This window comes from Sus scrofa, chromosome 7, assembly GCF_000003025.6.
Source record: "Sus scrofa isolate TJ Tabasco breed Duroc chromosome 7, Sscrofa11.1, whole genome shotgun sequence".
In the NCBI taxonomy this organism is placed as follows: Eukaryota; Metazoa; Chordata; class Mammalia; order Artiodactyla; family Suidae; genus Sus; species Sus scrofa.
This window is the reverse complement of record NC_010449.5, coordinates 91429855-91452826: the sequence shown is the minus strand read 5'-3', so window position 1 is coordinate 91452826 and position 22972 is coordinate 91429855. Positions and strand designations below refer to the sequence as shown.

Genomic DNA, 22972 nt, shown 5'->3' with positions numbered 1-22972 from the left:
TCTCTCCACTCCTGTGTAATCAGCCTTAGAACATTTCCCTGACGCCAATATTTGACCTCCAGGAGAAGCAACGCGGCAACTACCCAACCATAACTGGGGAAACCTGAACCAGGGTCTGGACTTGGGTACCAGAAGAGAGGGAACGGGAAAGATTTCACCGTGGGGAGAGAGGCTGTGGGAGAGCTGTTTTGATGATTCCAAAGGCCCTAGATCCTAGCTGGTTGGGGATTTGTTGCGTAACTGATGGAAGATTCAGCTTCTCTCCGTGTCTGGGAACGGCCTGCTCTCTGCCTTTTTGCCCTAAACCGGGCTTTGGACTACATTTCCCAGATGGCTTTGCTTCCCGGCCTGTGCTACTTTATCAGGGCGTGTCTTGGAAGAGAAGCCCAATCCCCTAGCTACGCTGGGACCTCTCGCTGCGCTTCAGCAGCCGCAGCTGCCTCTAGGCAAGATGATTGGGGTCCTGCTCCTGCTCCTTCTTCTCCCTTTGCTCCTGTACATCGCTGTACCCCAAATCAGGTCTGTGCAATTGTATTCCCTTCTCTTGCGGAGTCTTTGGTGGTGTGTTGGGGGGAAACCTTCATTCTCATCGAAGCTCTGGTCTTCAAAAGTAGGAAGGGAAAACTCCCTGCGGGGCTCCAAGTAGGGGAGTTCGATTGGTCGGAGGCGATCCTGCTGCCCTGGATGCGGGAGGGCGAGATCGGAGACCCCAGGCGGTGGGAAGAGGCTGCAGTCCACAGAACCTTGCTTTGTTTCTCCTGACCCCCTTTTTCGTCTAAGCCGCCCTCGTTTCCGGCTCCAGGGAACCGCGAGGGCAAGGCTACCTCAGACACTTAAATTTACAGCTCTGGGGCTTTCAGACTATGAAGTGGGATGTAGCCCTCAAGATTGTTTTTCCCTTAGCTCCCGCACCTTGAACCTGCCCTGTTTAGCTTCTTCCTTCCAGCCTTTGAAGTACAATGGGGCGATTCGACTTTTTGCTCTCTAAAACTGCCCCTCGATGGGAGTCGTGACAACTGCAGCCTCATTGCTTGATCCTGTTGCTGTTAGATTCGCTTTTTCTCTGGGCAGGTGTAAGAGAAACAAAGGGTTTCATTATTCTACCCTGCGTTCGCAGCGGGAGCACGGGGAGGAGGGGAAGGGGCAGGGTCCAAGTCCTGCCCCGGGGTTTAGGGCTGGGGAGGAGAGGATTGAGGGTCTTGGTCTCTTAACTAGGTGGTACATCAGCCAATGGCTGGCTGAGAGCCCCAGAGGGTGGCAGGAAGCTGCACAACAGGCAGCCTGACGATTGGTTCTGAGTAAGTCACCAGTAGTGACGGCAGACCAGTGACTGAAGAGACACACTCTTTCCCTTGGTGGAGATGGGAGTGGGGGTGGGGGGACTTGTTAACTGAATGGAACTGGAAGGCCCGCTAGATCACTCTACCGTTTCTTAATACCTCCACCTCTTCTCTCCTCCTTCCCCACCTTTCTCGAGCCCCTCTTGCAGTTGTACTTTTCCTTCCCTCTGAACACGCAGTGCTCCCACCTCTTAGACACACACGGGTGCAGGTACTGGGATGAAAAGGCTGCCTTTTATCTCTTTGCATCACAAAGTCCTCTTAGCCACTTAGAATCTCAGTGAAAAGTTGCACCAGAACTAAAAGCAGTGCTCATCTCTTAAAGAGATTTTTCTAAGGAAAGTTATACTCAAAGGGTTGTGATCCCAGCCCCCTAGCTAGGTCATAGGGACTAGACCAGTGCTGGACTTTCATGGACTTTTATGGTTGGTTGTTTCTTTCCTTTCTGCTGGTTAGAAGGGAGAGCTAGGTCTCTACCTGGGTCCTGATATGTTGTGGCTCCTGGAGCTAAAGCTGAAAGGGATGTGGGAAACTGAGCAGCAGGGCTTGTCCTGAGGGGGAGGATATATATCCCTTGGTAAGCACCGTGAGTTAGTTTACTTCCTTATTGACCTGTTTCTTCTAAGCAGGAACTTTGGTGGCTAGAAGTGTGTACTTTGCCATTCTAAGTTCAGTGAAAACGGTTGAAATGCTCCTTAAAAATACATCTCCCAGTCAACAGATTCTGTTAAATTGAGTCCCCAAGACTTGCAGAGAAAACAATCTGAGGCCGGCTGATACCTGTTTGTGCATTCACTCCTTTGGAGAAGCAGGAAAGTATAAAGAAGGACTCTCATTAAACCAGGACTTGAATCTCAGCTCCCTTTTGAACTGTTTCTTTTTTTCCTTTTTTTTTTTTTTTTTTTTTGTCACAACATGCAATGGCCTGATGTGGGATCACAGTTCCCAGACCAAGGATTAAACCTTGACTACAGCCACTAGTAGTGTTGCGGAAACCGCAAAAACCGTGGCAATGGAAGGAGACAAACAGCACTCGGAGATAGGGAAAAGCAAGGTTTATTCAGCACCGGTGCGGGCTCAGAAGTCCCCTCCAGAGTCTGAGCACCAGGTCTTTGTTCTCAGTAACTTTTATACACTACAAGGTCTTGATTTTCCTATGTAAGCATCCCGGACCTCCCCCATCCCCGAGCAGACAGTGTTCCTCCCTAAGGAACTGAGCAAGCAAGGTTACAGAAGCGGAACTGATAAGCAATGCTGGGTACATGATTAGCAGGGCTGCTGGCTTGGACAGAGGTCACACCGTTGTTACATTATTACCAGAAGGGTGGTGTAGTGACGAGCATAGCTGGAAAGGCTTGCAGCTGCCTTCTTAGCCAAGGGGGGGTTGTTCTTTAGTTAAAACTCCATTTCATTACCCCCTCTTGATGTTTAGGGTGCATCTGCACCCTTTAAAGATCATTATCAGTCATAACCCTTTGGTAGCCTCTGATAAGTAGCAGGTGGGAGGTTTGTTTTTTTTTAACCATGGTTTTTATAAAACCTTTTATAATATTTATCAGGAGAGGTACAAGGCAGGGAACAAGTAGGCACCCTGCGAGTATAACCATGATTATTCCGACCATTATCTTAATTCCTCCCAACCAAGAGAACCATTTACCAAAGAGACTGTCTGCATCCCATCCTTTCCAAGTTTGTACAGGTACATGGGCAAGTTTAGTCATGAGGTCAGCAATTTCTTCTACCACCTTTCCGTTGTCATCTATTTGTAGACAGCAATTACTTAAGTTAAATTTTCCACAAACCCCTCCTTTAGAAGCAAGTAAATAATCCAAGGCCAAGCGATTTTGGTAGATTGCACTGCACATTTTAGTTTGTTGTTGGGCCAATATAGTCAAGGCCTTGCAGTGTCATTTGTTATAAGTTCCAAAACCTCCTGTAGTCTGATAATGCACTTCAGCATATAGGCAGGGGTGTGAGATCCCCAAGAGCCATCCTCTGCTCAGGTGGCAGGCCCATAATATTGAATTATTTTTTCTGGGGGCCATTTTATCATCTTTCCAGTCTCCAATTTGGAGAGCCCTCCGGTCTCTCTGGGCACCCTGTGCCCTATATATAGGAACTCCCAGTTTTTCCCCTAGTGATAGTGGGAGCAGGAAGAAGGAAGGTCTGATTGTTCCCAGTACATATGCCCCAGCCCAATTGGGGGGGAGTATGGAATAGGCCATTTTTTCACAAATCCAATATAATCCCTTTGGTGCCCGCCTTTGGATATTAGTACTGATGTCTTCCCATGCTTGTCGAAGGAGGGAAAAGTTAGACAAGGGATTAGGCTTGGGCTCTGAGCGATTGGAGGATGACCACCATTGAGTCTTTTGGGCAGTCAGATTATAATACCTTAGGCCTAAACATGTTAGGCTTCCAACTGAAACATTAAATCGTCCTCCCCGCCTCGCAAGACAATTTCTCCCTATAATAGCAGTTCTGAGGAGCCATACCCCATCGGTGAGTTGGGGGTATGCAGTCTCATTATGAGGCTCTAATGGGTCCAGTTCTCTGGCTTGCCAAGGACAGTGGTCTCCTGTGTTTATTCCCCCGCATATGTAGCAAGAGGAGACCTTGAGAGTTTGTGCAATAGTTTCTGCCAGGGCTAAGAACAAGTTCTTAGTTGTGGCCAGAATGGGAGGTGGGGTGTTTTTTATCTCTTCATAAAAGGAATGAAAGCCCCTGTAAGAGGCAGCTTGGAGTGCAAACGTGATTCTCTGGAAATGTAGCACAGCTCCAGGGTCAAGGCCTCTTCCGTCAATGCGAATGCTTATTTTGAAACGCTCCTTCCATTTGGGCTCACTGGAATTGAAAATAGTGACATTGGAGTTCCCGTCGTGGCGCAGTGGTTAACGAATCCGACTAGGAACCATGAGGTTGCGGGTTCGGTCCCTGCCCTTGCTCAGTGGGTTAATGATCCGGCGTTGCCGTGAGCCGTGGTGTAGGTTGCAGACGCGGCTCGGATCCCGCGTTGCTGTGGCTCTGGCATAGGCCGGTGGCTACAGCTCCGATTCAACCCCTAGCCTGGGAACCTCCATATGCTGCGGGAGCGGCCCAAGAAATAGCAACAACAACAACGATAAAAAGACAAAAAGACAAAAGACAAAAAAAAAGAAAATAGTGACATTAACTGGGTTACAAGCTTTAGTCTGACAGTCTGGAGGGGCTGTACCCTTTTGAAGGGCAGCTGTTTTGTCTCCCTTATTTTAGGTTGTCCAGGCCATGCAGCTCCAGTAAGTGTATTTCTGGCAATCACTCCAGGTGGCCCCCCAGCACATATATTTATGCTGGAGCCTGTATTCTCTTTCCCATGACGGGCTTTCACATGGTCTAGTAGAAGTCCATGACCCATTCATAGCTTCACAGGTATCAAAAAGTATTGATACTGGCAACTTGGGGTTGGTAATTTGGGTCAGATTAATTAGCTTCCCTGATTTATAAGAGTGCCAGACTTTTAACCATTTCTCAGTTGGGGAGTATTGTGGATCAAAGCAAGTATATTGGTCCCCCTGTTGACAGAATAAGTGGTCCTGTTGTGAGTACAACTTCCATGAATTTCTCCGGAACAGGAGAAATGAGTGGAGTAAAGCAAAGTCCATGTAACCCCTTGATCTGATTGGGTCACTCGAATGCATGGGTCACATGAGGAAATGGATCCTGGCAGAACCAAAGGGGACCAGATTAACAGCAACAGGCAGCAAACATACATGTTGCTCATAAGATAACAGTATATAACAGTAAGAAAGTCTCTTGTGGAAGGGAGGTAAGGCAGTTTATTTTACCAGGCAACCGTTTCCTCAAGCTTCAGCTGTGCATTGACTGACCAGCTTCCAGTGTGGTCAGGGCAGGGCTTTGAGATCGTCGTCTCCTTCTCTGTATTGTCAGGCGAAGAGGTCTCTCCGGATCAAAGGCAGTCTCCCACTCTCCACAGTCATCAGCTGGGCCAGACGGTTTAACTCTGGAAAGATGGATCCAAGCATCTATTCCTGTTACTTTAAGAGCAGTGGGGGTGGTTAGAATTACAGTATAGGGGCCCTTCCATACTGGCCTCAAAGGCTTCTTTTTCCAGTCCTTTATCTACACCTGGTCCCCCGGCTTTTGGGGGTGTACTGTTATACCTAAGGACACAGGTATTCTGTCTGCGACCCATTTATGTATCTGAGAAATAGTGAGCCCCAGTCCTTGTAATTGTTTATGTAATTCCAAGTCTCCCAACTCCCGGGTGTTTGCTTTTAAACTGATTAGTGGAGGTGGCCTCCCATATAAGATTTCAAATGGTGAGAATCCTATTCCTGCTCGGGGTGAACATCTCACTTTTAGGAGGGCCACTGGCAACATGTCTACCCAGGGCAAGCCAGTGTCCTGACATAACTTTGCCAGTGTCTGTTTAAGGGTCCGGTTCATGTGTTCTACTTTCCCCGAACTTTGAGGGCGATAGTTTCCATCGGATCTGTAAAGCTTTTGCCACCTGTTTTACTGTTTTGGCCACAAATGCCAGTCCGTTATCTGACCAGATGGTCAGAGGCATTCCATATCTGGGAATAATGTCTCTCAGGAGTGCCTTGGTTACTTTCCTTGCCTTTTCAGTTCGGGTAAGGAAGGCTTTTACCCATCCTGAAAAAGTACAGATAAAAACTAGTAAATATTTGTACCCCTTACTAAGGGTGACCTTAGTGAAGTCCACTTCCATATCCTCAATGGGGACAGTCCACAGTGTTGTGTCCCAGCGGGCATTATTCTGCAAACAGGTTATACATCTTTGGGAGACAGAGGAGCAGAGTGCAGGAAGACGAGCAATGAGATAGTACCAGCCCAGTAGGGTCTCTAAGGCAGTTTTGCCCATGTGGGTTAGCTCGTGTTATTGGTGGACTAGTTTGTAGGCCAGCTGTTCTGGAACATAAGCTTGGTGGTCCTGTGTGACCCACCATCCCATCTTAGTTTTAGTTTCTCCTTTTTTTCTTATTTATTTATTTATTTTTTTTTCTGGAGAATATCTGGGGACAGCTGGCACTTCTGGAGCCAGCAAGACCTTAGGTTTGTCTGGCTGTTGTCCCCGGGCTGCCTGTCTGGCAGCTGCATCAGCACTACGGTTTCCTTTTGTCACTGGGTCGTCTCCCTTTTGGTGGCCTTTACAGTGGATAACTGCAACTTCTTTAGGTTCCCATACTGCATCTAGGAGCTTTAAGATTTCAGCCTGGTTTTTTAATCCCTTTTTCTTTAGCAGTGAGGAGTCCTCTTTTTTTATATAAGGCTCCATGAACATGTAAAGTTGCAAAGGCATACCATGAGTTGGTATAGATATTAACTCGCCGGTCTCGGCTAAGCTCCAGTGCTCTGATTAAGGCCCATAATTCTGCTCTCTGTGTTGACCATCCTTGAGGAAGCACTTCTGTTTTTATCACTTTTAAGTCAGATATCATCCTTTTCCCATCCTCCATAAAGCTGCTGCCATCAGTATATAAAACCAGGTCAGGATTTTGGAGTGGTTTATCAGTCAAGTCAGGCCTGCTGGAAAACACCTCATCTAGTACCTCCAAGCAGTTATGGTCTGGGGGGCCCCGCTTCATCTGGCAGAAAAGTGGCTGGATTCAGAGTTCGTACAACCTCCAGTTTTACCCGTGGATTTTCACATAGTAACCCTTGATATTGAGTCATTTGTGCATGTGTGAGCCAATGGCGGCCCCTGGTATCCATTAGGGTTACAACTGAGTGCAGGATTTTAACACTGAGGTTTTGTCCCAGAGTCAACTTGGCAGCCTCTCTCACCAACAAGGTGGTAGCTGCCAGTGCTAGGAGGCAGGGAGGCCATCTGGCTGCAACTGAGTCAATTTGTTTAGGCAGATATGCCACTGGCCTCTGCCAAGGCCCAAATTTTTGAGTTAAGACTCCCAAAGCCATCCCGTTTTTTTCATGAACAAAAAGGTTAAATTTTCTGGTTACATCAGGAAGTCCCAAGGCTGGAGCCTCAGTGAGTTTGGTTTTGATTGTCTGAAATGTTGTCTCCTGGCTTGGTCCCCATTCAAGGGGAGCCTTTTTTTCTCCTTTTAGAGCCTCATACTGAGGCCTGGCCAAGTCTGAAAACCCGGGGATCCATATCCAGCAGAATCCTGCTGCCCCCTAGGAACTCACAAACCTTCTGGTGGGTGGTAGGGACAGAAATGACACAAACTGCCTGCTTTCTTTTAGTCCCTAGTCTTAGTCAGCCCTGCATGATGTTAAAACCCAGATACTTGACTAGTTTTTTACAGATTTGTGCCTTTTTCTTTGATACCTGATACCCTGCCTCCATCAGTAGGGAAAGGAGTGCTCTTGTTTCCTCTAGACACTGAGCCTAGAGGAAACAACTCCGTGGTGCCAGCTAGTAAGAGGTTGTCAACATATTGTAGTAAAACACAGCCCAGTTTTTGTCCAAGAAATTCAGCCAGGTCAGTGGCTAGGGCGCCGCTAAAAAGAGTGGGAGAGTTTTTGAATCCTCGTGGGAGTTTAGTCCAGGTGAGCTGTTCCTTTGTCCCTGTATGTGGATTTTCCCATTTAAGAGCAAACAAGGGCTGACTGGCAGGTGCCACCCGGAGGCAGAAAAAGGCGTCTTTTTTTTTTTTTTTTGTCTTTTTGCCATTTTTTGGGCCGCTCCTGCGGCATATGGAGGTTCCCAGGCTAGGGGTCCAGTCAGAGCTGTAGCCACCAGCCTATGCCAGAGCCACAGCAATGGGGGATCCGAGCCGCGTCTGCAACCTACACCACACAGCTCACGGCAACGCTGGATCCTTTAACCCACTGAGCAAGGCCAGGGACCGAACCCGAAACCTCATGGTTCTTAGTCGGATTCGTTAACCACTGCACCACGACGGGAACTCCGAAGAAGGCGTCTTTTAAGTCCAGGCAAGTAAACCACTCAGCAGTGGAGGGGATCAGCCCTAGCAGGGTATACGGGTTAGGGACGGATGGGTGTAATGTGACAGTTGCTTCATTTATGGCTCGCAAGTCCTGAACTGGGTGGTAGTCCTGTGTTCCCGGTTTTTTCACGGGCAGTAAAGGGGTGTTCCAAGGGGACTGACATTTTATTAACAGTCCGTGCTGAAGCAGCCTATCCAGGTGAACCTGGATTCCCAGTCGAGCTTCTCTGGGAATTGAGTATTGCCATAGCTTTACCGGTTGAGCTCCGGGTTTTAGATCAATCAAGACAGGAGCATGGCATTTTGCCAGTCCTGGTGGATTTGCTTCAGCCCAAACCAATGAGTATTTAGTCTCTAGTTCTGGGGGAATGGTCCCCATTTCTGAAGGGGAAGAGTACAAGTGCCATTTCTCTTCCCTTTTTACAGCAAGAGCCATGATTAAAGGAGAGGGGGGGTTCTGTCAATTTGAGTTGGGCTGATACGTCAGTAGAAAAGGAAATTTGTGCCCCCATTTTAGCTAGCAGGTCTCTTCCCATCAGGGGGATTGGGCAGTCAGGCAGGTAAAGAAATTCATGTATTACTTCATGGCCTCCTAGCCGACATCATCAAGGACCGTAGAAGGGCCTGTGGGTTTGGTTACCTGTGGCCCCAACGATGGTGGTTTCTTTCCCTGAGTGGGAAGCTACAGGTTGTGTAACCACAGAAAGTTCAGCACCTGTGTCAACCATAAAGTTTATGGGGTGGCCCCTTACTTGAATTCTGACCATAGGCTCTCGGGGGCCCAGCTGGAAAGAGCCTGGTCCCCCCAATCAGACTCAGCTAGGCTGATCAGGTTGGTGCTGAATGGCTCAGATCGGTACCGGCTAGGTGGGGCTTTGGTCTTTTTCTCAGGATGGTGGGGGTATTCATTTTTTCAATGTCCCTTTTCTTTGCAGTAAGCGCATTGGTCATGTTCCAGGGGACTCCTTTTTCCTGGCCTTGGGCCTTGTCCCCTATGGGGTGGTCCCACTGGGGGCACCGGTTTTGACAGGGCGGCCACCAGAAGAGTCACCTTTTGTTTCATTCTCTTTTCTGCATCACGGCGGGCCACCTGGTCTCAGTTAATAAAAAACTTGTTGGCTATTTCCAACAGTTTAGTGGCATTTTCTCCTGCAAATCTTTTAATTTCTGTAGCTTTTTATGGATGTCTGATTGGGCTTGTCCCACAAAGGCAGCATTTATCATCCGTTGGTTCTCAGGGGCCTCGGGATCAAAAGGGGTGTAGATTTGGAAAGGCTCACATAGTCTCTCATAGAATTTGGCTGGGCTTTCATTTGGCTCTTGTAGTATCTCACTGGTCTTAGCTATATTAGTAGGCTTTTTGCCCCAGCTTTTGCCCCCTGTCAGAAGGCCTGCCGGTACCTCTCTAGGTTACGTTTCCCTTCTTCAGTGTCATAGTCCCAGTGGGGGTTTTCTTCTGGGACGGCTTCCCGTACCCAGTTTGCCAAGTCTGCTCGACCCCCCACATTGGCCTGAAGCCATTTTGGGGCTTCTGTTACAATTTGCCAGTACTCTTTAGGGTCAAACTGAGTAAAAAGGAGTTGCCAGCAGTCTATCCAGGTGGGACAGTGTGTCTGGAAAATGAATTCTAAGAGATCAGTCAGCGCCTGAGGCTTTTCAGAATATGAGGGAGTATGGTGTTTTCAGTTGAGGAGATCGGCAGTGGAAAAGGGCTGGTAATAAAAAAACCATCCCCCCTCTTGTATGGTCCCATCGGTGGCGACTTGCCGTGGTCCCCATGTCTCCTGTAAGGGCATTTACAATGCTGGAGTGGCTGCTCCCTGAGCTGACCTGAGACACCTGGAGAGTGTGGCTGCGGGGGTTCTGGAGAGTGTGGCTGCGGGGGTGATATTGCCTCGGGAACTTCAGAAGCAGAAGGAGGAGGAGAAACAGAAGGCGGTGGGCTATCTGGCACCTGGGGACCCTCTGCTCCCAGAGGTGGGGCCGGCAGCACATAAGGTGGTGGCATAGGGGGCGAGTCCTCAGGTTCCCCTTGAAAAATAGGTGGCACCTTTTTTTGAGACAAGGTTTTCTTCTTGGACTGGGCTACTAGCACCCTACACTGTCCCTGGTCTGTGGGGCAGAACCGAACCCATGGGGCCTCAAATAGGCAATTTCCAACCATTGATCAATATACGGAAATGGGTCTGGGTGTCCAGGGTCTCCTGTTGTAACATTATATACTGCTGCAACTGTGAACACATCTAAGGTCCCTTCCAGAGGCCAGCCAACACCAAAGGAGGGCCACTCTAGGGTACAGAGGGTACACAGTTTTCCGGGACTCAGTTTAACACCATAATCTCTAGAAAATCCTTTCTTAAAATTCTTAACCATACACTCTAAGACGGTGGGCTTGGAAGCCAATTTACCCATTGTGTGAAGTCCCACCCTGTGATGGTGACGCAAGACAAACAGCGAGGACAAGGCCTCAGGTAACAATCACTTCGTCCGCCTGACCGCTCCCCCAGAGGAGATATTTCAGTCACCTCTTAGCATAGGTGGGACTGTATAAACCCCAACGTCAGGATCCCCCCGAAGAGGGCCACCAGAAGCCATATGAGGGTCGTCGCGGAACTGCAGGTTAGGACTCACTCTGGCTCCGTAGTCCAAGGACGGTGGAGCACGGGCTCTCGTTCTCTCCAGTCACTCACACACACACACACACACACACACACCAGAATTGACAAGCCTCCCAAACCCAAGGGAGCAAATCCTGACCTGAGTGACCCTTTGGTCACTGAGAGGTGATCAGTCTCTCCTTCCACTGTATGGCAGGTCCTGACTCAGGCAGATGTCCCCAGGGAACTCGCCAGTCTGACATCCTGTCCTAGAACCTGTTTGCACTCTCCTTCTGAGTCCGTTCGGGAAGTGGTGTGAGCCAAGGCCAGCACAGCCCAAGTGAGGGTCTGGATCCGGCAAAATGGCCAGTGCATGCTATCCACCTGTCACCGGGCCGGCGACCATGGCTTCCCCCGGTTCCCTGACAACAGTGGCACAAGAGGCCAGCTCGGTTGTCGGCTTCCCGGCCAATGCACCACAAATGTTGCAGAAACCGCAAAAACCGTGGCAATGGAAGGAGACAAACAGCACTCGGAGATAGGGAAAAGCAAGGTTTATTCAGCACTGGTGCGGGCTCAGAGGAGTCCCCTCCAGAGTCTGAGCACCAGGTCTTTGTTCTCAGTAACTTTTATACACTACAGGGTCTTGATTTTCCCATGTAAGCATCCCGGACCTCCCCCCATCCCCAAGCAGACAGTGTTCCTCCCTAAGAAACTGAGCAAGCAAGGTTACAGAAGCGGAACTGATAAGCAATGCTGGGTACATGATTAGTAGGGCTGCTGGCTTGGACAAAGGGCACACAGTTGTTACATTACTACCCGAAGGGTGGTGTAGTGACGAGCATAGCTGGAAAGGCTTGCAGCTGCCTTCTTAGCCGAGGGGGGGTTGTTCTTTAGTTAAAACTCTATTTCAGTAATAGATTCACTAGTGAATCCCAACCACGAGCCCATTAGGGAACAATCTCCTTTATACTTATGTCTTTTCTTTGTCTTATCTTATTTTTATTTGTTTATTTATACTGAATTTTTTTTTGGCTGCACTCATGCCATATAAAATTCCCAGGCCAGGGATCACACATGTGCCACAGCAGAGCAGCGACCTGAGCCACAGTGTGACAATGTCAGATCCTTAACCCATTGAGCCAGGGAACTCCTATCTTATTTTTAAGTGTGTGTAAGTGGGGTTTTTTTTTTTTTTTTTTTTCCTGTTCTTTTTGCCCCGGGTTGGCAAGTTTTCATAATTTTAACTTCTGTGTTGTGAAAGCTATTTTATCAAGGCCAAAAAGTGACAGTAAGGGACAGATTAACATAAGTGGGCCAGTTCTTTCTTTTTTTGGCTAGGTTTTGTGATTTCTTAAGTCTAAGAAAGAGCTACACCCTAAATGAGGAACCTGGTTAAACAAATATTCATCTAGTTCTCCGAGGAGTTCCCATCATGGTGCAGCCGAAATGAATCCAACCAGGAACCATGAGGTTGCGGGTTCGATCCTGGCCTCATTCAGTGGGTTAAGGATCTGGCATTGCTGTGAGCTGTGGTGTAGGTCACAGATGCAGCTCGGATCTGACATTGCTGTGCCTGTGGTGTAGGCCTGCCGCTACAACTCTGATTAGACCCCTAGCTTGGGAACCTCCATATGTCATGGTCGTAGCCCTAAAAAAACAAAAAGACCAAAAAAAAAAAAAAATTCATCTAGGTCTCATGCTGCAGGGAACAAAGCTAATATTCGCCCTTATGATTAAATCACATCTGTCCTTAAGCAAGAGCAGATAATTTTGAGCAAGAAAATCTTAAGAGCAGAAAACTTTTGTTTTCTTTCCTCCAACCTTCCTTCAATCTATGAAAGGATAACAATAGACGGAACCAAAGCAGCCCTCCACCTTGGGACCTGCTGACATGAGGGTGTTATAGGACCTCTGACTGAGACAAAGAGAATGAAGAACTGACAAGCTCTCTTCTGTCTGCAGGAAAATGCTGTCCAGCGGGGTGTGTACATCAACCGTCCAGCTTCCTGGGAAGGTCGCTGTGGTCACTGGAGCCAACACAGGCATTGGGAAGGAGACGGCCAAAGAGCTGGCTAAAAGAGGCAAGATCATCTGCTTGTTTCCTTCCTGCTTACTGCTCTTTTAGCCCTTGCAGTTCAAGAACATTCCAGGAGTTCCCGTCATGGCTCAGTGGTTAACGAATCCGACTAGGAACCATGAGGTTGCGAGTTCGATCCCTGGCCTTGCTCAGTGGGTTAAGGATCTGGCGTTGCCATGAGCTGTGGTGTAGGTCACAGAGGAGGCTCGGATCCCGCGTTGCTGTGGCTCTGGCGTAGGCCGGTGGCTGCAGCTCCAATTAGACCCCTAGCCTGGGAACCTCCATATGCTGTGGGAGCAGCCCAAGAAATGGCAAAAACACCAAAAAAAAAAAAAAAAAAAAACATTCCAAGTGCCCTACTGATTTGCTGGTTTGATACTAGTACAATGTTACAATGTTTTCCGTATAATGGATGCATGACAAATATTGTTAATTTATTTTTCTTTACTGATTTGTTCATCTGTGTGAAGTAGGGGTAATTCCTTTTTTAAAAAAAGTAGTAGATTGGAGTTAGCAGATATAAGCTATTACACATGGAAGAAAAACAGGATCCTCCCGTACAGCAGAGAGAACTATGTTCAATATCCTATAATAAACCATAATGGAAAAGAACATTTTTTTTAAAAAGCGTGTAGGTTAAGGATCTGGTGTTGCTGTGAGCTGTGGTATAGGTTGCAGATGCAGCTCAGATCCTGAGTTGCTATGGCTGTGGTGTAGGCCAGCAGCTACAGGCCCAATTTGACCCCTAGCCTGGAAACCTCCATATGCTAAGGACACGGCCCTAAAAAGATAAATTAATTAATTAAAAAGAATGGGTGTGTGTATATAACTGAATCACTTTGCTGTACAGATGCAATCAACACAACATTGTAAATCTACTATACTTCAATTATTTAAAAAAAAAACAGTAGAAAATAACATTTAACATTAGTATTAAGTCTATAATGCTCATTCAAAAACAGAGCTGACAGGAGTTGCCTTGAGGTGCAGTGGGTTAAGGATCCAGCCTTGTTACTGTAGTGTCTCCAGTCACTGCTGTGGTACAGGTTTGATCCCTGGCCCAGGAACTTCCATATGTCATGGGTACAGCCAAAAAAAAAAAAAAAAAAAAATCAGAGCTGACAACTCATCTCTTCTCTTTCACATGTTGGTTGACAGGAGCCCGTGTATATTTAGCCTGCCGGGATGTGCAAAAGGGGGAATCGGTAGCCAGAGAAATCCAGAACATGACAGGAAACCAACAGGTATTGGTGCGGAAACTGGACCTGGCTGATACTAAATCTATTCGAGCTTTTGCTAAGGGCTTCTTAGCAGGTAAGTTTTTGTTTTTTGTTTTTTGTTTTTATTTATTTATTTATATTTGTCTTTTGTCCTTTTAGGGCCGCACTCGTGGCATATGGAGGTTCCCAGGCTAGGGGTCTAATCGGAGTTGTTGCTGCTGGCCTACGCCAGAGCCACAGCATCGCCAGATCCAAGCCATGTCTGTGACCTACACCACAGCTCATGGCAACGCTAGATCCTTAACCCGCTGAGCGAGGCCAGGGATTGAACTCGCAACCTCATGGTTCCTAGTTGGATTTGTTTCCGCTGCACCACAATGGAAACTCCAGCAGGTAAATTTAGAACTGAAGACTATGCTGAGGGTCTTGCAGTCAACATGGTAGACTTAGCCAAAAGGAAAAGATACCTTTCCCTCGCTGACACATAGAAATGCTAGACAAGATATAACCCCAGACTTCTGATTCAGAGCTGAACTCATTAGTAATGAAGGGAAATCCTCAAGAGGCAGAAACAAAAAGTGAATTCAGAAAGTCATAGCAGTGCAAAAGAGCTAAAGCCAAAAATCTCTTAGATGTACAAGAACTCAGTATGGGCTTTAAGGTCTGGTGGCCAAATACCCATACAGGGATAGGAGATGAGACCTCAGGGTGCTGAGGGCTGTGTTGCTCTGTCTGAGGCTCCACACGAGATTGTGATTCACAAAAAGCTACCTGGTCCATAGTACCAGGCTTTTAAAAAAAAATCCAGGCCACCAGCTCAGGGATATGACATAGAAGCTTATCCTCTCTTTAGAACATGAATGGATAAAGGGTCATCTGCAAGAAATTAGAACTTCAGGCTGGCATCATTTGTTGGGGGGGGGGGATTTTTTTTTTTTGGTTTTTATTTATTTTTGTCTTTTTAGGGTTGCACTGGCGGCATATGGAGGTTCCCAGGTAGGGGTTGAATCGGACTGTAGCCACTGGCTTACACCACAGCCACAGCAATGCCAGATTCAAGCCCCTCTGCAACCTACAATGCAGCTCACGGCAATGCTGGATCCTTAACTCACTGAGGGAGGCCAGGGATCGAACCTGTGACCTTGTGGATACTACTCGGGCTCATTACCGCCGAGCCACAACAGGAACTTCCTGTGGGGGGGATTTCATTCACTCTATCAAATGGTGTAAGAAACTTGAGCTGAGAAGTTAACATAAAGCCCTATAGAATCTCATCAAAAGCAAGTACAAGAGTACTCTGTAGGCTTCCTCCCTCATAACCCAGGGATCTAAGCCTCCCAGGAAAAACAGCTGCCACTGATAAACACTTTTAGTCAGAAACTACAAAGCATGTGAGAAAATAAGCCATAAGAGAGAGTTGGCAGATGCAACACAGAGGTGAAACCACTGTTTCTTCGGGGACCTGAATCCCAGTGGCAGGGAGGCACACAAAAAATCCTTTTTTCTTTTGCTTTGGCATTTCCTGCTCAGCTTGGGAAGTCTTGCTGTTGGGAGAGATAGACAGAACCCTTCCCCAAAGCAGGTAGTAGCTCCTGAATTGGAAAGGTTGGAAAGGCCTTTTGGTAGTGTCAAGTGGAATTTTGCCCTGTAGTGAAAGTATATAGGATTCAACTAAAGTCCTAAAATGAAAAACAATACAAAATAAGTACGAAGGGAAAATAGCGGAAAGATGGAAGCCATGGATCCCCATTTCAAAGCCTGGGTGTGGGGTGGATTTGGAAGGTGTAACTGCTGTGGCTGCCCACCTCCACACTCCATCTCCTCTTCCTGCAGAAGAAAAGCATCTCCACATTTTGATCAACAATGCAGGAGTGATGATGTGTCCTTACTCCAAGACAGCAGACGGCTTTGAGACGCACATGGGAGTCAACCACTTAGGTGAGAAATCTTGTCTCGTCACAAAGCTACAGGGAAACTGAAGTTCTCCTTGGAAAACTTAGGAGTCATATTGAACCTTTTTTGTGGTGTGATTGGACCCCTGGGCCATAATGGACCATAGATGTATAATAAAAGTGTGGTCCTGCCTAAAAGCTCAGGGATTAACTTGAGGCTCCCTGGAGGGTCTTCCTACTTTTTAATCTGTGGTTAAGATTTAATTTCCCCTAGAATGTTTTTGAAGAAGCTGACTGGATTAGGGGCTGTGTTGCTTTATTTGTAGTGATCCCTGTGGTCAGCTTCAGGTAGAGAGGCCACCTGTCCTTAAAGAGTGATGCTAAAGTTGGAACAAGACAAGACTTCATATTGATATTCACATTCACATAATCCAGTCCTATGTTATAGGAAGGATGTCTTAAGTCTTTGATTGTTTCTATTTTCCTAAACACTCCCTGAACTTGTTCTGTCGTTGATAATGAAATAATGAGGCAAAAAGCCTTATTCCGTTTTGTTTTGTTTTTTTTTTTTTTTTTGGCTGCACCCATGGCATACAAAAGTTCCTGGGCCAGGTAATTCAACCTGAGCCATAGAAGTGACCTGAGCCACAGCAGTGACAATGCCAGCTCCTTAGCCTGCTAGGCCACCAGGGAACTCCAAAAAGCCTTATTCTTTAATTCTCTCCCTGCTATATATAGCTGAGCCTTGCTCACCACTGCTCCCTTCACCCTCACATTGGCCCTGACCTCTGTTAATTCTAGTTTTTCTCATAGGTCACTTCCTCCTGACCCATCTGTTACTAGAGAAGCTGAAGGAATCAGCCCCATCAAGGGTAGTGAATGTGTCTTCCTTAGCACATCACATGGGAAGGATCCACTTCCATAACCTGCAGGGTGAGAAGTTCTACCATGCGGGTCTGGCCTACTGTAACAGCAAGTTAGCCAATGTTCTCTTCACCCAGGAACTGGCCCGGAGGCTAAAAGGTAGGCTTAGAAGAATGAGTGCTTGGAACATGATAATGTGAGAAAAAAGAAGTATACATGTATGTGTAACTGGGTCATCATGTTGTACAGTGGAAAATTGACAGAACACTGTAAACCAGCTATAATGAAAAAAAAAATAAAAATCATTACATAAAATTTAAAAAAAGGAAAAAATGAGTGTTGAGATACAAATCAATGGAGATATAAAAGGCATGGGAATGGGAACTGTTTCCTGGAGCCCATCCCCTGGGCGGGACCTGCTTCCACCTGGGTTTGGTTTTAGTTAAAGAGCTCACACCTGAATATTGGAGATAGCTGGCAGGTGATGGGGAAATTCTGACTTTGAGTCTGAAGGCTTGGCTTTAGCACTCTAGCTGCATGACCTGCAGCAAGTTGCTTAACTTGTCAAGACTTATTTCCTCAAATGTAAAATGGGGCTGCTTCATAGGTTATTATCATGATTAATGCAAGCTTCATGAGCAAGTCATGGTTTTTGACTCATAGTGAAACTAGACAGAAGGGAAGGCTGAGAGTTGGCACTAACTATAGCCATTGGGATAAAAGAGGTGCTGGGATCTGGAAGGGGTCTGCCTAACAGCAAAGGGTCAAATAAGAGGGAAATGTATGTTTGGGGAGGGGAGTTATAAATAAACAGAGGTCCTTAGCATGGTCTACTCTGGATTTCCAATAAAGAGAAAGGAAATCCAAGGTGGACAATTAGAGTTGCTTAGGATTGAGGCAGGCAGAGTTCAGTCTGAAGGAATCAGACACAGGTGCCCCCCTGTTGGAACAGGCTCATCAAACCACATGGACAGCTGTGAGATGGGGAGGAAAGTCTATGCCCAGGGCATAACATCCTTTATCAGCTTGGGAAGGACCAGGGTAACTGGAAGGTGAAAACTACCCACAGGTTGATCACGGAGCAAGGATGGCCCAGAGGTAGAGAGATGGGCCCAGCTGCGAGGATGAGATGGAAGCAGAGGATACTTGAGTGAGGAAACCTAACAGGTGTGAAGGTTAAATAGCTGTGATGCAATGAAAGAAACCTGGGCATGATGCAAGAGTCATCTATTCAACAGCCATGTATTCAGTGTCCGTGCTGTTCTACACACTGGATTAGGGGCTCCGAGGTGGAGTGGTTCACATTCGGCAGGGGGGAGAGGTAGTTCACAAGTATGTATACAATGGCAGAATAAATCTAGAAATGCATGAATCATTCTCACTGTAAAAAGTTCAAATAATATGGAAGTATATAGAGGTGAAAAATCCCCTTCACCTATTCTCCTCTCTCCCCCTCCTACTTTGATCCCTTCAAGAAACCACTGTCAACAACTTGATAGACACCTTTCCAATCATTTCCTTGTGCACTTAATGTATACACTGTACGTAAGGAACTGAAATTCCAACACGATGTCTTGGAGATCTTTCCATATGGTACATTTTCCGCATTCCTTTTGTTGGCTGCATTGTGTTTCATAGTATAGATATGCCTTAGTTTATTCCTTTCCTTGGCAATATCTGGTTTGCTTTTTGTTGTTGTTTAATTTAAATGGTGACAAATGCTCTAAAGGGGAATTACAAGGACCTATAGTGGGTTGGGGGGCAGTGGCGGGACCCTTATTCAGTCTGAGGGCTCAGGGAAGACTTTTCTGAGGGAGTGCGTTCCGGGCTGAGGCCTTGCAGGATGATTAGAAATTAAATGGGTTATAGTGGGAGTTGGGTGAGGCAGCAGAGGGGGCGGAGGAACATTCCAGGTGAAAGGAAGAGTCTGGGCTCCACTTGAGAAAGTGAGACAAGACCTTCATAGTTAGAATGTAGAAAGCAAGAGGAATGGAGGTCTGAGCTGAGATTGGTGAGGCAGAGGTGAACTCCATAGGGGCCACGGTAAGGATCAGTGTTTATTCTAAGAACATTGCAAAACCTTTAAAATGAAAGCCTTTTTAAAGATAGGGGCAAGAGTGCATGCAGCACATGATTTCGGTGGTTGGGGTAAGAAATAAGGTTAGCTTAGACCGTGGTGGTGGAGATGGAGGGTAGTGGACACTGCTGAGAGATATTTAGGATGTGAAAACCAGAGTGCTCGTTGGCTGGAGGTGCATGGTGAGATGGGGAATTCTTAAAAACTGGTCCTTTATGCCTGCCTCCTTAAAAGAACCAGGTTTCTTTCACTGGTTCTTTCAACAAGTCAGGCAAACACTGTTAGAACCAGGTTTGGCCTTAAATATATGAAGTCAATTTGGACCTCTGAGTCTGCATTACTATGGGTCATCTAGAATAGACATCAAGTGGAAAATAATGCAAGTTCACAGTCCTTTATCTGCGATTGTGAAATCCATAAAGACCTGAAAATTCAGTTTTTTCATAAGCTTGATAAAAACTTCACCTGTACTAGGGAGAGTAGGTAATAGACATTTATATGTATATTATATATGTATATACATATATACATGTATATTATATATATATATATATATAATTGAATTATCTTTATAAACTCAGGGAAAAAAATTGGAATCATTTCTGATCCCAAAGTTTCTAGAAAAGAAAAATTGGTCCTGAAATAGATATCATTTAGCACTTACTATGCGCCAGACACTATTCTAAGCTCTTTTACATAGGAACTCATTTAATCCTCAGAACAATTCTGCGAGGTGCAGATATTGTAATTATCCCCATTTTACAGATGCAGAAACTAAGTCACAACATCAGGAACTTGCCCACGGTCACACAGCGATAAAGCTGAGATTTGAAACTGGGCAGTCTGACGGCAAAAGTGAGTGTTCTAAAGTTACAAAGAGGGAGTTTAGTGAGCCATGAGAACTCTTAACATTTAAAGTTTGGGTAGAAACTAATTAACTGGTCCAGGAAACTGGAGGGAGCACCCAGAAAGTTTAGAAAAATCAGAAGTATGGAGTCATGGAAGCCAATGGAAAGGAAACTTTAGGAAGAGAATGGTCAACAATGTCAAGTGCTTCTGAGAGGTCCTGACTCTGCTGCTTCCTAACAGTTAATAACCTCTCTGAGCCTTAATCCTAATCTTTGAAATGGAGATATAAATTACTGGGAGGAGTGCTTGAGATAACATCATGGGAAGGGAGTCCACGTAGGGCAAATGTTTATTCATGTCATTTGTTCTCTTTGGCCGTTTGGCAACATCAAGTCCTGTCTTCCTTTCTCTACATGGTACCCCCACAACAGGCTCTGGCGTTACAACATACTCAGTACACCCTGGCACAGTTGACTCTGAATTGGTTCGGCACTCATCCCTCCTGAGATGGATTTGGTGGCTTTTCTCCTTCTTCATCAAGACCCCTCAGCAGGGAGCCCAGACCAGCCTGTACTGTGCCTTAACAGAAGGTCTTGAGGTTCTAAGTGGAAACCATTTCAGGTATGAATGTATTTTGGTTTTTTGTTTGTTTGTTTTTTGTCTTTTTGCTATTTCTTGGGCTGCTCCTGCAGCATATGGAGGTTCCCAGGCTAGGGGTCGAATCGGAGCTGTAGCTGCCGGCCTACACCAGAGCCACAGCAACTCGGGATCCGAGCCGCATCTGCAACCTACACCACAGCTCACGGCAACGCTGGATCGTTAACCCACTGAGCAAAGGCAGGGATCGAACCAGCAACCTCATGGTTCCTAGTCGGATTCATTAACCACTGCGCCATGACGGGAACTCCTGTATCTTGTTTTTGAAAATGGAATTTTATTGCCCATAGGAAATAATTTGGATTTGTCTAGTATACTGTACCCTTTAAAAATTTTTTTTTAAATTTTTTTAAAGTGAAGTATAATTGATTTGCAGTGTTGTGTTAGTTTCAGGTGTACAGCAACATGGTTCAGTTTGTACATATGTGTTCTTCTTTCGGATTCTTTTCTCTTAAAGGTTATTACAAAATATTGAATATAGTTTCCTGTGCTGTCCGTTTCAGTTATCTATGTACTGTTTTTAAAAAGAATATTCTCCAACATAGCTTCTGTATCTTGACTCTAAAGGTTTTACTTTTTAATAGCAGAATTTGACCCATTCACATTTTTTTGGTAACTGCTAGGTTTGATTTTATCCATGCCATCTTTTGTATGGATGATTATACTTTCTGTCTGTTTCTTTTCTTCCTACATTTTGTTATGTCAGTCTAGTTTTCTTTGTTCCATTTTGGACTTCTTGTTCTATTTTTTCACATTGAAACGAATTTGAGGAGTTCCCCAGTGTCTCGGCCGGTTAAGGGACCAGTGTTTTCACTGTGGCATGGGTTTGATCCCTGGCCCAGGAACTTCAGCATGAGTGAACTCCCTTCTTGAATAAGTGAAGACTTTTTTTTTTTTTTTTGTCTTTCTGTCTTTTCTAGGGCCAAATCTGAGGCATGTGGAGGTTCCCAGGCTAGGGTTCTAATCGGAGCCGTAGCTGCCGGCCTACACCAGAGCTACAGCAGCACCAGATCCGAGCCGCATCTGTGACCTACACCACAGCTCATGGCAACACTGGATCCTTAACCCACCAAGTGAGGCCAGGGATTGAACCTGCAACCTCATGGTTCCTAGTCGGATTCATTAACCACTGAGCCATTACAGGAACTTCAGGTGAAGACTTTTTAAGCCTTTTGTTGTATAAAATTTTTATAGTATACAGGAGGAGACAGAATAACATGTTGAGTCCCCATATACCCATAATCTGCCTCAACAGCCATTAACCCATGGTCAGTCCTGCCCCATTCCTATCTACTACCGCTTCTCATATTTTTCACATCCCATATTATTTTTTTTTATTAAAGTATAGTTGATTTACAATTTTGTGCTAATTTCTGCTGTATAGCAAAGTGATTTAATATATACATATTCCTTTTTAAAATATTCCTTTCCATTATGGTTTATCACAGGAGATTGGATATAATTCCTTATTCTATGCAATAGGACTTTGTTGTCTATCCATTTCTAAATGTAATAGTTTGCATCTACTACCCCCAAACTCCCAGTCCATTCCTCGCCCTCCCTCCTCCTTGGCAACCACAAATCTGTTCTCTATAAGTCTTGTTTCTGTTTTGTAGATAGGTTCATTTGTGCCATATTTTAGATTCCACATATAAGTATTATCATATTGTACTTGTCTTTCTCTGTCTGACTTCACTCATATCTACTTGCATCCATGTTGCTGCAAATGGTATTATTTCATTCTTTTTTATGCCTGAGAAGTAGTCCATTGTACATATGTACAACATCTTCTTCTGTTGATGGAGATTGAGGTTGTTTTCTATTTCTTGGCTATTGTGAATAGTGCTGCCATGAACACTGAAGTGCATGTATCCCTTTGTTTTTGTTGTTGTTTTTGTTGGTTTTAACTTTTGGGGCCACACACGTGGCATATGGAAATTCCCAGGCTTGGGGTCAAATTGGAGCTACAGATGCCAGCCTACACCATAACCACAGCATCTCGGGAACTGAGCCACATCTGCAACCTACACCACAGCTCACAGCAAAGCCAGATCCCTGACCCACTGAGCAAGGCCAGGGATCAAACCTGCATCCTCGTGGATACTAGTTGGATTCATTTCTGCTGTGCCACAATGGGAATTCTGCATGTATCCCTTTGAATCATTTTTTTTGTCTGGGTATATTCCCAGGAGTGATATTGCTGGATTATATGGTAATTCTATTTTTAGTTTTCTGAGGAGCCTCCATATCTTTTTCTATTGTGGTTGCACTAACTTACATTCCCACCAATAGTGTAGGAGGGTTCCTTTTTCTTCACACCCTCTCCAACATTTGTTATTTGTAGACTTTTTAATAATAGTCGGTCTGACCAGTGTGAGGTGGTACCTCATTGTAGTTTTGATTTGCATTTCTCTAAACAATTAGTGATGTTGAGCATCTTTTCATGTGCTTTTTGGCCATC

The 22972-nt window shown here is 45.8% G+C and overlaps 1 protein-coding gene across 4 annotated transcripts in view; it reads left to right on the top strand.

Annotated features, from left to right (window-relative positions):
- The window catches only part of RDH11 (retinol dehydrogenase 11 (all-trans/9-cis/11-cis)), a 37490-nt gene continuing 14814 nt past the window's right edge, over positions 297-22972 (top strand). Inside the window, exons 1-7 of one of the 4 annotated variants that reach the window (XM_005656347.1) lie at positions 297-519; positions 12838-12956; positions 14111-14266; positions 16006-16110; positions 16878-17087; positions 19771-19860; positions 20286-20475. In XM_005656347.1, the coding sequence (XP_005656404.1) occupies positions 452-519; positions 12838-12956; positions 14111-14266; positions 16006-16110; positions 16878-17087; positions 19771-19860; positions 20286-20475 (938 nt within the window). In that variant the 5' untranslated portion in view covers positions 297-451. Of the gene's footprint in view, positions 520-12837; positions 12957-14110; positions 14267-16005; positions 16111-16865; positions 17088-19770; positions 19861-20285; positions 20476-22972 lie in introns of all 4 variants that reach the window. The other 3 variants (XM_021099394.1, XM_001928767.2, XM_021099395.1) reach the window with 3 other exon arrangements.